The sequence below is a fragment of the Pogoniulus pusillus genome, chromosome 35, assembly GCF_015220805.1.
Source record: "Pogoniulus pusillus isolate bPogPus1 chromosome 35, bPogPus1.pri, whole genome shotgun sequence".
NCBI classification, from domain to species: Eukaryota; Metazoa; Chordata; class Aves; order Piciformes; family Lybiidae; genus Pogoniulus; species Pogoniulus pusillus.
The window spans coordinates 12,440,176-12,453,121 of record NC_087298.1 but is presented as its reverse complement, the minus strand read 5'-3'; the positions used below and the strand labels follow the sequence as shown (position 1 = coordinate 12,453,121).

Genomic DNA, 12,946 nt, shown 5'->3' with positions numbered 1-12,946 from the left:
GGGAATGGAATCCTGAGCCGCAGGCTTCTGCGAAAGCAGCGCTGCGTGACCGCTGCGGGAGTTCACCCCTGAAACCCGAGCCGGGAGGGCTGCACCAGATGGCTCTGCCTGGTCGCAGAGCACAGCGCCGACAGCTCCAGGCTGAGCCAGCAGCGACCCAGAGCAGCAGCTCAAAGCGCTGCTGACTGCCCCGGGCAGCAGCTCCTGCGCCCCCCGCGGCCAGCTCCTCTGCTCCCCGCAACCAGCTCCTCTGCCCCCCGCAACCAGCTCCTCTGCCCCCCGCGGCCAGCTCCCCTGCCCCCCGCAACCAGCTCCTCTGCCCCCCGCGGCCAGCTCCTCTGCCCCCCGCAACCAGCTCCCCTGCCCCCCGCGGCCAGCTCCTCTGCCCCCCGCAACCAGCTCCTCTGCTCCCCGCAACCAGCTCCTCTGCTCCCCGCAACCAGCTCCTCTGCTCCCCGCAACCAGCTCCCCTGCCCCCCGCGGCCAGCTCCCCTGCCCCCCGCAACCAGCTCCCCTGCCCCCCGCAACCAGCTCCTCTGCCCCCCGCAGCCAGCTCCCCTGCCCCCCGCGGCCAGCTCCCCTGCCCCCCGCAACCAGCTCCCCTGCCCCCCGCGGCCAGCTCCCCTGCTCCCCGCAACCAGCTCCCCTGCCCCCCGCAACCAGCTCCTCTGCTCCCCGCAGCCAGCTCCTCTGCCCCCCGCGGCCAGCTCCTCTGCTCCCCGCAGCCAGCTCCTCTGCCCCCCGCGGCCAGCTCCCCTGCTCCCCGCAACCAGCTCCCCTGCCCCCCGCAACCAGCTCCTCTGCTCCCCGCAGCCAGCTCCTCTGCCCCCCGCGGCCAGCTCCCCTGCTCCCCGCAACCAGCTCCCCTGCCCCCCGCAACCAGCTCCTCTGCTCCCCGCAGCCAGCTCCTCTGCTCCCCGCAGCCAGCTCCCCTGCCCCCCGCAACCAGCTCCTCTGCTCCCCGCAACCAGCTCCCCTGCCCCCCGCGGCCAGCTCCTCTGCTCCCCGCAACCAGCTCCCCTGCCCCCCGCAACCAGCTCCTCTGCCCCCCGCGGCCAGCTCCCCTGCCCCCCGCAACCAGCTCCTCTGCTCCCCGCTGAAACGTTCGAGTCCCCAGCCTGCTGTCCAGCCCCACGTCCTCACGCTGGGCTTTAACAACGAGCTCTGAGATGCAGCCAAGGTTCATCGGCCCGGAGGCAGGGCTGTGGTGTGAGGGACGCTCGCAGGAGCCAGGCAGAGAGCAGCAGGGATTCTGCTGTCATCTCCTCTGAAGGCAGGGGGGGAACACACAAAAGCCAAAGTGGGAAGCAAAATACTGGCTGGGGGTCTGCATCGCGGCAAGGGCTTGGGATCAGTCACAGGTGAGCTTAGTAAAGCACGGGATTGAGCCCGAGCTGGGCAGCAGCAGCCCTGCAGCACAGACAACTCCCCAGCGATGACCAGGGCTTAGCAGCTCTGCTCCCATGTGCCCTGGATCAGTGACTTGGCCTCCAAAGCCACAAAACGGTGGGGGGAAGGTATCCGTTTCAGCACGTGGAGGAGGCAGCACCGCCTGAAGTGCTCCTCCGGATGCTCCCTGGACAACAGCTGCTCTGAAGATCAGGTACTTATCTGCTCGCTCGCAGCTGGGCTACAGCAAACGCCTGCTCCGCAGAGAGGTCTAACGGCACCAGGAGCTCCTCCACATCCTGCTTTCCAAGGGCTGCTGCTGCCACCAGCCACGAGGGAGAAGCAGATGCTAACCCTGCCCATGGGAAGCCAGGAAGATGCTCCTGGTGAGAACTGATGGTCTCACTGGCTGAGGAGGGAAGGCAGAGCTGAGCCTCAGAGACATAGCATTGCAACATCAGAACGGTTTGGGAAGGGAACCTTCAAGTCCATCTGGTTCAAAGCTCCTGCCATGGGCAGGGACACCTCATCCAACCTGGCGTTGAACACTTCCAGGGAGGGGGCATCCATGACCTCCCTGGGCAACCTGTGCCACTGTCTCACCACTCTCTCTCTAAAGAATCCCTAATGTCCAGTCTAAATCTGCCCTCTTCCAGCTCAAAGTCACTGCTCCTCATCCTACCACTCTCAGCCCCTGTCAAAAGTCCCTTCCCAGCTCTCCAGCAGCCCTGCTTGGGGTCCTGGAAGGCTGCTCCAAGGTCTCCCTGGAGCCTTCTCTTCTCCAGGCTGAACACTCCCAACTCTTGCAGCCTGTCTCCACAGCTTCCCACTGAAGCTCTGTGTTGGCACAACCTTGCCAGGCCTTGCTGAAGGCTGGTTAAAGGCAGAAAGTGGGGGCTTGGTCTTCACAACCTCCAGTCCCTTTCTCAGAAGAACTCTTTGCCACCAGCAATGGGAAATGGCCTTTCCAGAAACGAAAGAAAGCAGCTCCACCAAGGGCCAGGTCCCCCAGGGGTGACACAATCCCTGAGCTCACTTTCCTTTCACTCTCAGCAGCAATTCCCAAACCCAATGCAGCAACTTTGGGGCCTCTTAAGCACAGTACAGGACACCAAAGGAAATAGGAAAAAGCAACCCCACAGGGAAAGGAAACAAGAGCAGTTCTGTGAAGCAAGGAGGACACCCTGAAAGCAGAAGCAGCCTCTGGCCACCCCTCTGAAAGAAGCACACGCAGCACAACCCCTTCCTCACGGGGACTTCCAGGCAAAAAGCCCCAGGGTGGATGTTTCTTCATGGCTTGGGATGGTCCCGTGGGCTCCTCACACTCATCAGCAGTTTCCTTTCCCTTGTCACGACCAGGAAGGCTACAGACTGCCCAGAGCTTGGTGAAAGGGGAAAGGAGCCTTGTGCTGGTGCCTGGTGACACACAGAGCATCCTTGGGACTGGGAACCCCACTGAGGGCAGGAGCACCTCTGTTCCTGAACACCATCCCAGTGGCAGCCATGGTGCCACTGGGGCACAATGCATAGAACAGCTTGGGTTGGAAGGGACTTTGAAGATCATGGAATCAAGCAGGTTGGAAGAGAGCTCCAAGCTCAGCCAGCACAACCTAGCACCCAGCCCTGCCCAACCAACCACACCATGGCACTAAGTGCCCCAGCCAGGCTTGGCTTCAACACCTCCAGGCACAGCCACTTCATCACCTCCCTGGGCAGCCCATTCCAATGCCAATCACTCTCTCTGACAACAACTTCCTAACAACATCCAGCCTATCATCCAGTTCCAACCCCCCTGCCATGAACTTCCACTAGCCCAGGCTGCTCAAGCCCTCATGCAGCCTGGCCTTGGGCAAGTTGACCTCCTGCTGTCTCCTTTCTCCTCCAGCTGTGTCCCTGCTGCCATAGATGGAGCTCAAATGCCCTGCCACAGCTTGGCTGCACCTGGCTGCTGCTCCTGGTGCAGAGATGCTGGGCAGATGGACGCAACTGCTTGGGGTTTTCACCACTCTCTGCCTTCCTGCCTGCTGCCTGCTCAGAGCTGCCTCAGCTCAGGACTGCTTCCAAGAGCCCATTAAAACATAATGACAAAGAGGAAAACAGGAAAAGAACAGAAACAGGGCCAGAAGCTAAGCTTACACCCACCACGAGAAGGAGATGTTTTTGCCAAGACATTAAGACAGTGGCAAGAGTTGAGAGCTTGTTCCTGCCCCATCAGCTGCTGGGGTCTGAAGCTGGACTTTCCTGACAGCCTCCAGCTCCACTCCTCATAGATTCAGAGAGTGGTTTGTGTTAGGAGGGACCTTCAAGGTCGCTCAGTTCCAACCCCCTGCCACCTCCAGGGACACCTCCCACTAGCCCAGGCTGCTCACAGCCCCATCCAACCTGGGCCTTGAACACCTCCAGGGAGGGCACATCCACAGGCTCCCTGGGCAACCTGTGCCAGTGTCTCCCCCCCTCACCTTAAAGAATTTCGTCCTGATTTGCAGTCTGAATCTGCCCTCCTCAAGCTTCAATCCATTCCCTCTTGTCCTGTCACCATAAGCCCTTGTACAAAGTCCCTGCCTGGCTTTCAGGTGCTTCAGCAGGGAAAGCTGCACCCAGCACCCACGGAGAACAGCCCAGTGCCCTGTGCTGCCAGGGAGCAGGCAGGCAGAGGGAAGGGGCATATCACCTCGATTTTACACCTGATGAGGGGTTTACTCCTCTTGCCTCGGGGTCTGGGGCTGCCTGGGACCGACAGCAGGTCTGACCTTGTGTTTGTGACCCAGAGGCGTTAGGGACAATATTCAACAGCAGCCTCACAGCTGAGGAAGGAGAGAAAGCAGCGGCTGGTGGATGGCTTACAAAGGCATCTTGTGACTCAGTGAGTCAGTGGCTGGAGGGAGGATTAGGAGCTCAGAGCTGGGATCCAGGAACGAGACACAGCACACAGACAGGATCCCTCCCCCGGCTGCTTTTGTTTTGCTGTGAGAGAAAACTAAACCAAGAGCCTGCCCACACCTAGACTCTTTCGTCCTTTTTATGGTCTGGAAATGAAGAGTCAAAGATCTGCAAAGATGCTCCATGTCCTCTCCACTCCCCCCTGGCCTCCACAGGGCAGGATCAGCCCCTCTGGAGTAGGAAGTGAAGGAAGTGCTGGGGGATAAGCTTGGAACATCCCAGGGGAAAACAAACTCTATCTGCAAGTGGCAGTGTCAGAGATGCCAGATCACTAACTCCAAACCCCTTGCTTCCAACACCCTGCAGTACACAAAGACCTTGCCCTAGACACCCACATCCTATCAGAGAACACCACCAAAGCAGAACCTCCCTCACGTTCCCCTCCAGGGGACGTGCCAGGATGGGCTTCCCTTTGCGGGGTGCTGAAGGTTACAAGAAACCTGAGGGCAGCAGATTTTGCTTCCTCTCCAAGTTGATGGAAAGAAAGAAGATCCCACTGACACAGCAAGTTGGAGCTCTTGCTCCACAGCCCTTAGCTTTGTGCTGGGGTGGCTCCAGCCTGTGTCTCAGCACCATCCATGCTCAGAACCATCCATGCCAGGCACTGCCACCCACACAGAGCCAAGCTGGCACAGAAGGGGTGCAGCTGGCCTCTGCTGACAGAGCAACTGCTGCCCTACAAACTTGCCCACAGCCTTCAGAGGGATGGAAGTGGACCCAGAAGGATGTGCCAAACTAGGCACCCAAAAACTGCTCTAAAACCACCTTCTGTTGTCAAACCTCTGCCTCGCCCCCACCATGGACCTGTCCCACATGAATGAAGCTTGCATCTGGGCACACATCTGCAGCATGTGGGATACAGGATCCTAGAATGCCAAGTTGGAAGGGGCCTCAAGGATCATTTGGTCCAACCTTTCTAGGTGATAAATATACGGAAGGGGAAATGCACTGATGATGGCTTCAGCAACTACCAGACATGAAGCACCAAGCCCAGAGACCCGGGAGGTGGCTTTCAGCCTCTTGTGCCATGCTGAACCATCCCACTGGCCTCATGCCAATGTTCCCAGTTCCTGAGCAGCCTGGCTAAGCTGTAAATAGCTGCCTGTGCAGTAGCTCACCTGCTGCAGCTTGCAGAGAAGGAAAAAGGCAAGCAGGGAGTCACAGCTTTCTGCAGCTTTGGAGGTGCACAGGCTGGGATGGATGACTTGGAGGCTACCCAAGAGCCATGGCCCCGTCTGGCTGCAACCTGGCTTACCGTAGCTGTGCCATCACCCTTTTGTTTCCATTTGAGCAAGGCTAATTTCAGTTTAACTCAAGACACATCCTCAGCTGAGATAAGAGGAACCAAAACGAGCCCTGGGGAAACAAATGTGTCCACCCATGTGCTCCCTCTGCCTGACATCACCTCCTGTGCCCTCCGTTAAAGCTGCGGCACTTCAAGCGTGGGCAAAGCCAACGTCCCCAGACCTCTTGCCCACCCCCTCCCCAAACGCCCCCCACTGCCCCTGCAGAGCTTGTGGAGTCTCCTCCTCTGGAGATTTCAAGCCCTGTTCCTCTGCGACCTGCCCCTGGGTGATCCTGCCCTGACAGTGGGGTTGGACTCAATGACCTGTTCTAGTGGGAGGTGAACCTGCCTGTGGCAGGGGGTTGGAATTGGACGAGCTTTGAGGTCCCTTCCAGCCTAAACCATTCTAAGAGTCTAAGATTCTGAGATTCTATGACCTTGAGATTCTATGATCCTAAGTTCCTAAGGTTTGATGAGTCTAAGATTCTATGATCCTAAGAGTCTAAGATGTTAAGATCCTAAGATTCCATGACCCTAAGATTCTGTGATTCTATGATCCTAAGACTCTATCTTCAGAGATCCCTTCCGACCCCCACCATTCTGTGCTCCTACGCCTGGAGGGGGGCTCCGGATGCCCCCAGCCCAGCCTGACCCCGCAGCAGGGCAGGCTCGGGCACTCGCCCAGCCCCGGTTCAATGCCAGCACTGTGCTCGGCGGGGCCGGAGCGGGGCTCTCGGTGCCGGTGGCACCGGAACAGGCTGGCTGGGCTGGCAGGCTCTTTGTGTGCGTGTCTGCTGCGGGGTGACCCAGTAAACAGCTGAAGCAGAGAAAATGCAGGAACAATCCAGTGCAGGGAGGCAGCGAGGGGCTGCCAGAGAAAGGATGAGAGGAATAAATACGAGCCTTTGTTCCGCGGCCGTGCCCCTCGCGTCCAGCTCCCACCCCGGCCGGGATGACGTCCGGCGGCTCCATTCGCTGCGCGCTGCCCTGCGCCGAGCGCCAGGCTCGGCCCCGCCGCTCCCAGCCCGCTCCTGACACCCGCGGCCCCGGCGCGGCACAGCCCAGCCCGGCACAGCCCGGCCCGGCTGCGGGGCTCAAGCCATCCATCCCCTGCCCGGGGAGAGGGTTTTCTCCTTCTCTCGGATGGTTGCCCCCGACTTGATGCTCTCCCTGGGACTCCTGCGGGAAGCAGGGATTGGGAAAAGCGAGAGCTTTTGCTTTGTAATCAAGAAAATTGCACCTTCAGAGCGTTCCCTAAGTAGGTGCCAAGGAAGCAGGAGGTGCTATCGAAGCAGATGCAAAGGCAGGAGTCAACAAGCTGACAGCTGAGCGGGGGGGGGGGGGGGCTGCAATCAGGATGCTCAGGCAACAAAGGCTGATTCCCACCCCTAAAGCACCTGAGAGCTTAAGTGTAATTGGCACCTTTGAGGAGAAAATGACTGGAACAACAAACCCCCTTAAACCCCCAACGAGCCAGCTGCTGGCAGATGCCTGAACATGCCAAGAGCCCAAGCAGGGAGGTTTGGACCCTGGCTCTGCCCCGAGCTCTGGGTGTGCCGGATCCTGCGCACGCAGAGGGCGGAGAGCGACTGTGGCACAAGGAACGCGGTGCCCAGGAAGGGCAGTGGGGTGCTGGGATGAATTCCCTCCCCAGACCCTCAGCCCTGCACTTGTAGGTCTGTTTGACCATCAGGCAGAGTGTGACCTGCAGGCAGCCAACCTCCGTCGGGGGTTAGGCAAACCCTGGGGAAGTGGCAGGGAGAGGACGGGCAGCTTCACGCAGGGTTCCTCCACTTTCCCACCCACCCTGATTCAGGGCAGGGGTTGGGACTATGTTTTGGGCCCCTGCCCCTTTCCACCGATGGCTGGTGTGCCAGCATCAGGGACACAAAGCACTGGGATTTCTACCCAGTGCTGGGTCACCACAGGCATTGCCAGGTGAGCGTTCCCTCATGCACTAGGAGCTCCTTCATGGCAGGTAGAACACCACAGGAGCAAGCCTGTTCCTCATGGCCATGGCACTCTGGTGAGCCAGCACAGGCATGATTCCACTCTGCCCCATCTGCTCCTGCCACCCTGCCTAATTCATCCCCTGGGAGCACTCCTGCAGCTCAACATCCCATTTAAAATGACTTTGTGTGGGCATCCCAAAAACTGGTGTGCACAATGACCATGGGGCAGCAGCAGCGCAGAGAGGGCAGAGGTGCCCACCTCCCTTCTCTGTCTCTTTCCTTTGATGTTGCCTGGGCTAAGACAGCTCAAGCTTCAAACAGCCACATGGGATCAGAGAATCACTTGGGTTGGAAGAGACCTTTAAGACCATCACATCCAACCCAGAGCTGAGTTTTGCTGAGGAACACAAGAAGATGCACGGGAGATGGAGTTTGTGGGATACCTCCCCCTCTCCGAGAAGCACCTCAGGGAGTATGTGTGTGTTATGAGCCATAGCTACAGCCTGAGTCACCCCTAGCATGCTGCCAGGGAGGGAGCAGCCAGGCCTGTCTTCGTGCCAGCTCTCACTGTTGCAACTGGGACTGCATCGAGTAAACCACATCTAGAAACTCAGTAACCAGCGACAGGCACCAGCACTGCACTGCTCAGCACCAGCAGCACTCCTGGGCAGCAGAAAGGCAGCTGGGGCCACACATACCTTAAAGAAAAACAAATCAAAAGCAGGCAGAGAGCAAAGCTTGGCAAAAAAAAAGTTGCTCACCTCTATCAGCTTTAAGGTGCTAAACCAAACCAAGCAGCAGCCTTGCTCTGATAAGCCTGCAGTGACCTTCGGGGTCACAGCAGGGAAGGAATGGGGCTGAGACCACCAGTCCCACCTCACACCCCACACTGCCTTCTGCTGCTGCGCCAATACACAGAGCCAGACCTCACCAGCAGCACCCAGCAGCTGAGCCTTTTAGGCAAGAGTCTTGAAACAACCCCCCTGAGCTCTTAGCCTGAAGTGAAAAGCGAGGTCCCACACACAGCCCAGCCACACCGAGGCGAGAGCTGCCCACCTCCCGCAGCTGAGGTGCCAGTCTCAGCAGCATGCCATGCTTTGCTTTGCCCAGCTTGGCTAAACGATGGTTTCCTGAGGTTAGCTGCAGCCCTAAGAGGCAAACCCAACCCAAACATCTCATTTCACCAGCCAACAGCCTGGCCTGAGCCGGGGGCTGAGAGCTCTCAGCCTGTGAGTCCCCATGGAGACCCAAGCACTGCAAAGAGCCAAGGAGAGGCTCTGTGGTGGTTTTGCTCCATCACACGGGAAGAAGTCCTGGTAAGACAGGCAGAGAGCCCTTTGAAAAGCAGGTTCCTACACAGGCCCTCAGCTCAGCTGCTGTTTGTTCAAGGGTGGTTAGCAGAGAGAAAAGCCACTCTAAAAATAATGCCTCAGCATTCCAGATGAAGTTGCCTCCGATGAGTTTCCTCTTCAATCTGCTTTGTTTGCAAGTTAAAACAACAACTCTGTCAGCTCTGAGGACTTGGCTGGTACCTGGCAGCTGCAGCCATCTCTGCCCTGTCTCCCCAGCTGCTCTCCTGCTGCATGGGGGGCACCCAGCACCCCAGATGCGGGGCAGGAAGAGGCTCTGCCGTGTCCCAGCGCGCTCCTGACAGCAGGGCTCATCCAAATACCAACTGTGCAACGAGCACAACCTCGCTGCTGCCCAGCTATGCGAGTGAAAAGGGCCACGCTTGTGCCTCTGCCTCTGCTTAATCTCGGCTGACATTTAGCTGGCACCTAACTAATGACTCGCAGGTATGGCAGAGAGAAACTCTGGGTGGTTATCTACTGCCAAACGCTGCCCTGCAAGAGCCTGTACCAACAGGGCCCCTGGAATGCAGCCAGCAGCTGAAGGGACTATTTGCATAACGTCAGAAAACCCAAACAAACAAAACCAGGGGGAGAGGGGCAGAGCTTTTGGGGGCTGCAGAGTCTTTAGGGGGTGCAGAGCTTTTGGGGGGTGCAGAGCTTTTTGGGGGGTGCAGAGCCACCACCTCACCAGACCAAAGGAGACCACCAGTGTGTGCTCCCTGCAGCCCACATGGCACGTTGGGAAAAGGCTTTGCTGTCACCTCTGGGAGAGCCCCAAGGGCTCCTCCACATAAAGCTCTGCTGCAAACAGCAGGTTACCTGTGAGCAAAGCTGCTCCTGTGCCAGCCTGCAGCAGGCTGGCAGTCACATCTCTGTCCCAGTCCCCTCTCCGTGTCCCCATTCAGATGGCCAAGCCGCTGGGGAGCAGCTGGGATTAACTGGGAGCTCAGCACTCCCTAACGACACAGGAGCAAAGTCCAAATCCATCCTTAGTGGAGCTCCGTGAGCCAGCAGGGCTGGGGCTGCTGCGATGCCTGACGTGGGGACAGGGATGACACAGGCTGACGGCTGGAGGAGCCAAACAGCTCAATCCCTCTCCTGCTGCCAGCACGCCCAGGCAGGCACACTCCAGCCAGACGCTGAGATGAACTCTCTGTGAGATGCTTAGCAGCTCTCCCCGAGCACCAAGTTCTCTCCTCCTCATAGGAGCTCTCCTGCCAGCCTCACTTTTCAGCCTACAGCTGCTTTCTGCTGCAGAATGAAGGTCCCTCAGACCCCCTCAGCAAACATCACACGTTCTGGACAGGTCAGAGGAGCTGTCGTTGGGTTTAACCCAGCATCACACACGGGATGAACAAATCTATTGAAGCTATGAGCCCTACAGCTCAGCTCTTTCTCCCCAGGGCCCAACTGATGCTTCAAATCCTGCCCCTCCTCCCCTCCTTCCCCATGCAGACCCCACAAGTGCCATCCCACCAAAGCCATGCACAAACTCTGCCCCACCGTGAGCTGTGCTGGAGCCCCCCGGGCCCCCTGCCAGCACCTCGGCCAGCTTTGTATCCAAATCCTGCTCCTTAGCAACCACATTTCCCCCCCCCCTCTTGCTGGGTCCGTGGGAGATGAAGAAGTATTTGAGAAGCTGAAAGAGCTCTGCTGCAAGTACATAGTGGAATAAAAGGAACATGGCCACTGCAAAGCCAAGCACCAGGCAGCTCTGGAGATAACTGTGGTGGAGAAAGCACAAGCAGGGGTTGCCCAGCCTTTAAGTGTGGTCTGGAGTTGACCTAAATAAGCTCTCTGCTCCTTCAATTACACATCCCTCGGGGGGACAGAGCAGCTGGCAATTAGAGAGCTGGAAAAGGTGATGGAGAAGCTGCTGGTGGTGAAGCTCTTCCTATGGCCACACCAAGCCTAAGAACAGAGCCATGCCCTGGTCCTAGTTGTGGGGTGGCCACAGCTGACACCCCAACTCTGAAATGGTGCTGGCTGAACGAGACCCACCCCTGCAGACACAACCAGCCTGATGCTCTCCTTGCTCATCACTCCCCAAACCCAGGCACTGGGAAGCCTGGAGACCCTCCAAGTCTCCATTCAGTTGCTCCTGCCCTGTAATCCCTGCCCTGATCCCTAGAAAAGAGATGGCTGGAAAGGAGCAACAGTGTGATATGGGGGGGCCTGGAGCACCCCGAGCTGCAGCATGGGACCTCCTGCCTCCTCCACTGCAGGGAGCCCCAGGAGCAAAGCCAAGGCATGGGGGGTGGCTGGCAGGGGGCCTGGGGGGGTTGCTACCCATCCAGCCTGTGAATAAACAAAGATTTCAGTTTCCAGGGCTGCCAGTTTGGTGCTAAACCCACTAAAACCTCAGCATGATCCCAGTAGCAGAGGGTTTCCCACCCCTGTGGAAAGATGGCACAGCAGCCTCTGAGTAACACCATAGAAACCTCTCTCCAACGTCTCTCTAACCAGTATCAAACAATAATCCAACCACATAAATATCCTTCCCACCTCTCTGTTTCCCACCCTGAGGCAGCCACCCACAAGCAGCATCTCAGCCTGCCCCCCCAGCCTCACCTTGGGCTCCAAACCTATCTGGAGAGGAGCCAGAAGGTAGGTCCCCATCCAAGAAATACCAACAGATGATGATCATCTGGCAGATTGCAAGGGGCATATCAGGTTGTGCCTGGGGGAGGAGAACAGGCTGGGAGAAAAGGATCTGCTTCCAAAGGCACCATAGGAAGCTAAAAGAAAATGGCTTTTAAGAGCCCCTCCCTCACCTCCTGCCCAGCTGCAAAGAACAAGCACTGACCTCAAGGCCATCTGGGCTGAGCAATTAAACTCCTGGAGGATGTGTTTAGCAGCTGAAAACCTCCGAGCTGTTCAGAAGACAGAGCCCCAGCAGCAAGCACACAGGACTGTGTGCCACGCAGCAGCCCGGCCGCTGGCCACGGCTTGGGCACCTCTGCCTCCTGAGAGGTTCGGGCTGGGTCATCTGCGGGGGTGTTTATGGCCCACCCCTCCTCCAGCAAGGACCAGGACAGGGCCCACCCAAATCACTTCGCAGCTGCCACCGGACAGGAAGGATTGGCACCTGCTGCCGATTTAGGATGGATTAGAGCTGGAAGGGTCAAAGCTAAAGGTCTGCAGCGCTGCTCTGTCCTTCCCTTGCTTGAGACAGTTCGAGTTTTCCACTCCCTGTGGCTGGAATCACGGCGAGGACACTTCGGCGACACGCGGCCGTGAGACCTCGAGTAGGAGCTCGAAGTGAAGCCCGGGGGATGGATGGCACTGCTGAGGGATCCAGGGGGGCAGCTGCCCTGCAGCCACCCGCGGTGGCTCTGCCGAGGAGCCCGAAACGAGACCCACGCTCCCTGCAACCTGCCAGCAGCAGCTCCCCAAGGATAGAATCATAGAATCAACCAGGTTGGAAGAGACCTCCAAGATCATCCAGTCCAACCCTGTGGGACCAGACTGGATCCTGAGCTGGCACAGCTCTGCCAAAACCAGCTCTGGGGACACGGGGAGCCTGGGAAGCACAGCTCCCGTTGGCAGAGCTGGCACCCAGGGGGATCTGAGGAGCAGCACTGCAGGACTACCAAAGGGGCTTAGCACTGATGGTCTCCAGGGGGTCTTCTGCCTTCTCCCAGGTGCATCTTGCAAGGCAGCTCTGCCCCAGGGGGAGAACCACACCAGGACACTTCACCACACTGACACTGGAGCATTTTTGCCTTTCCCCAGCTGTGCCAGCAAGCACAACCCACCCAGTGAGACTTAGTGAGCAACCTGGAAGGTCTCTCACAGACCCACACAATCGTTTTGGTTGGAAGAGGCCTTTAAGAGCACTAAATTACGGGAACACAGCAGAGGGTAGCAGCTCCTTGAGCTTCTCAGCTCTTAGGATGAATCTGTTCCTGCCATCACTTGCAAATGGACGGGGGAGAGAAAGGAGCAAGGAGTCTGCACATTCCTTGCCCAGGGCTGGGAGCAAAGCCCAAGTGCTGAGACGCCAGGACTGTGCCCTGACCACTACC

General features: G+C 58.2%; 2 protein-coding genes across 7 annotated transcripts in view; one reads left to right on the top strand and one right to left on the bottom strand.

The window, feature by feature from the left end:
• The window catches only part of RPL7A (ribosomal protein L7a), a 233,057-nt gene that overhangs the window by 109,392 nt on the left and 110,719 nt on the right, over nt 1-12,946 (top strand). The gene's annotated exons all lie outside the window — the stretch shown is intronic.
• RALGDS (ral guanine nucleotide dissociation stimulator) overlaps nt 1-12,946 on the bottom strand; it is a 71,002-nt gene that overhangs the window by 18,154 nt on the left and 39,902 nt on the right. The window contains exon 1 of one of the 6 annotated variants that reach the window (XM_064171275.1): nt 11,490-11,552. The exons of the other annotated variants lie outside the window; for them this stretch is intronic. Within the exon in view, the coding sequence (XP_064027345.1) occupies nt 11,490-11,537 (48 nt within the window). The 5' untranslated portion in view covers nt 11,538-11,552. Of the gene's footprint in view, nt 1-11,489; nt 11,553-12,946 lie in introns of those variants that run through there. 6 annotated transcript variants of the gene reach the window in all.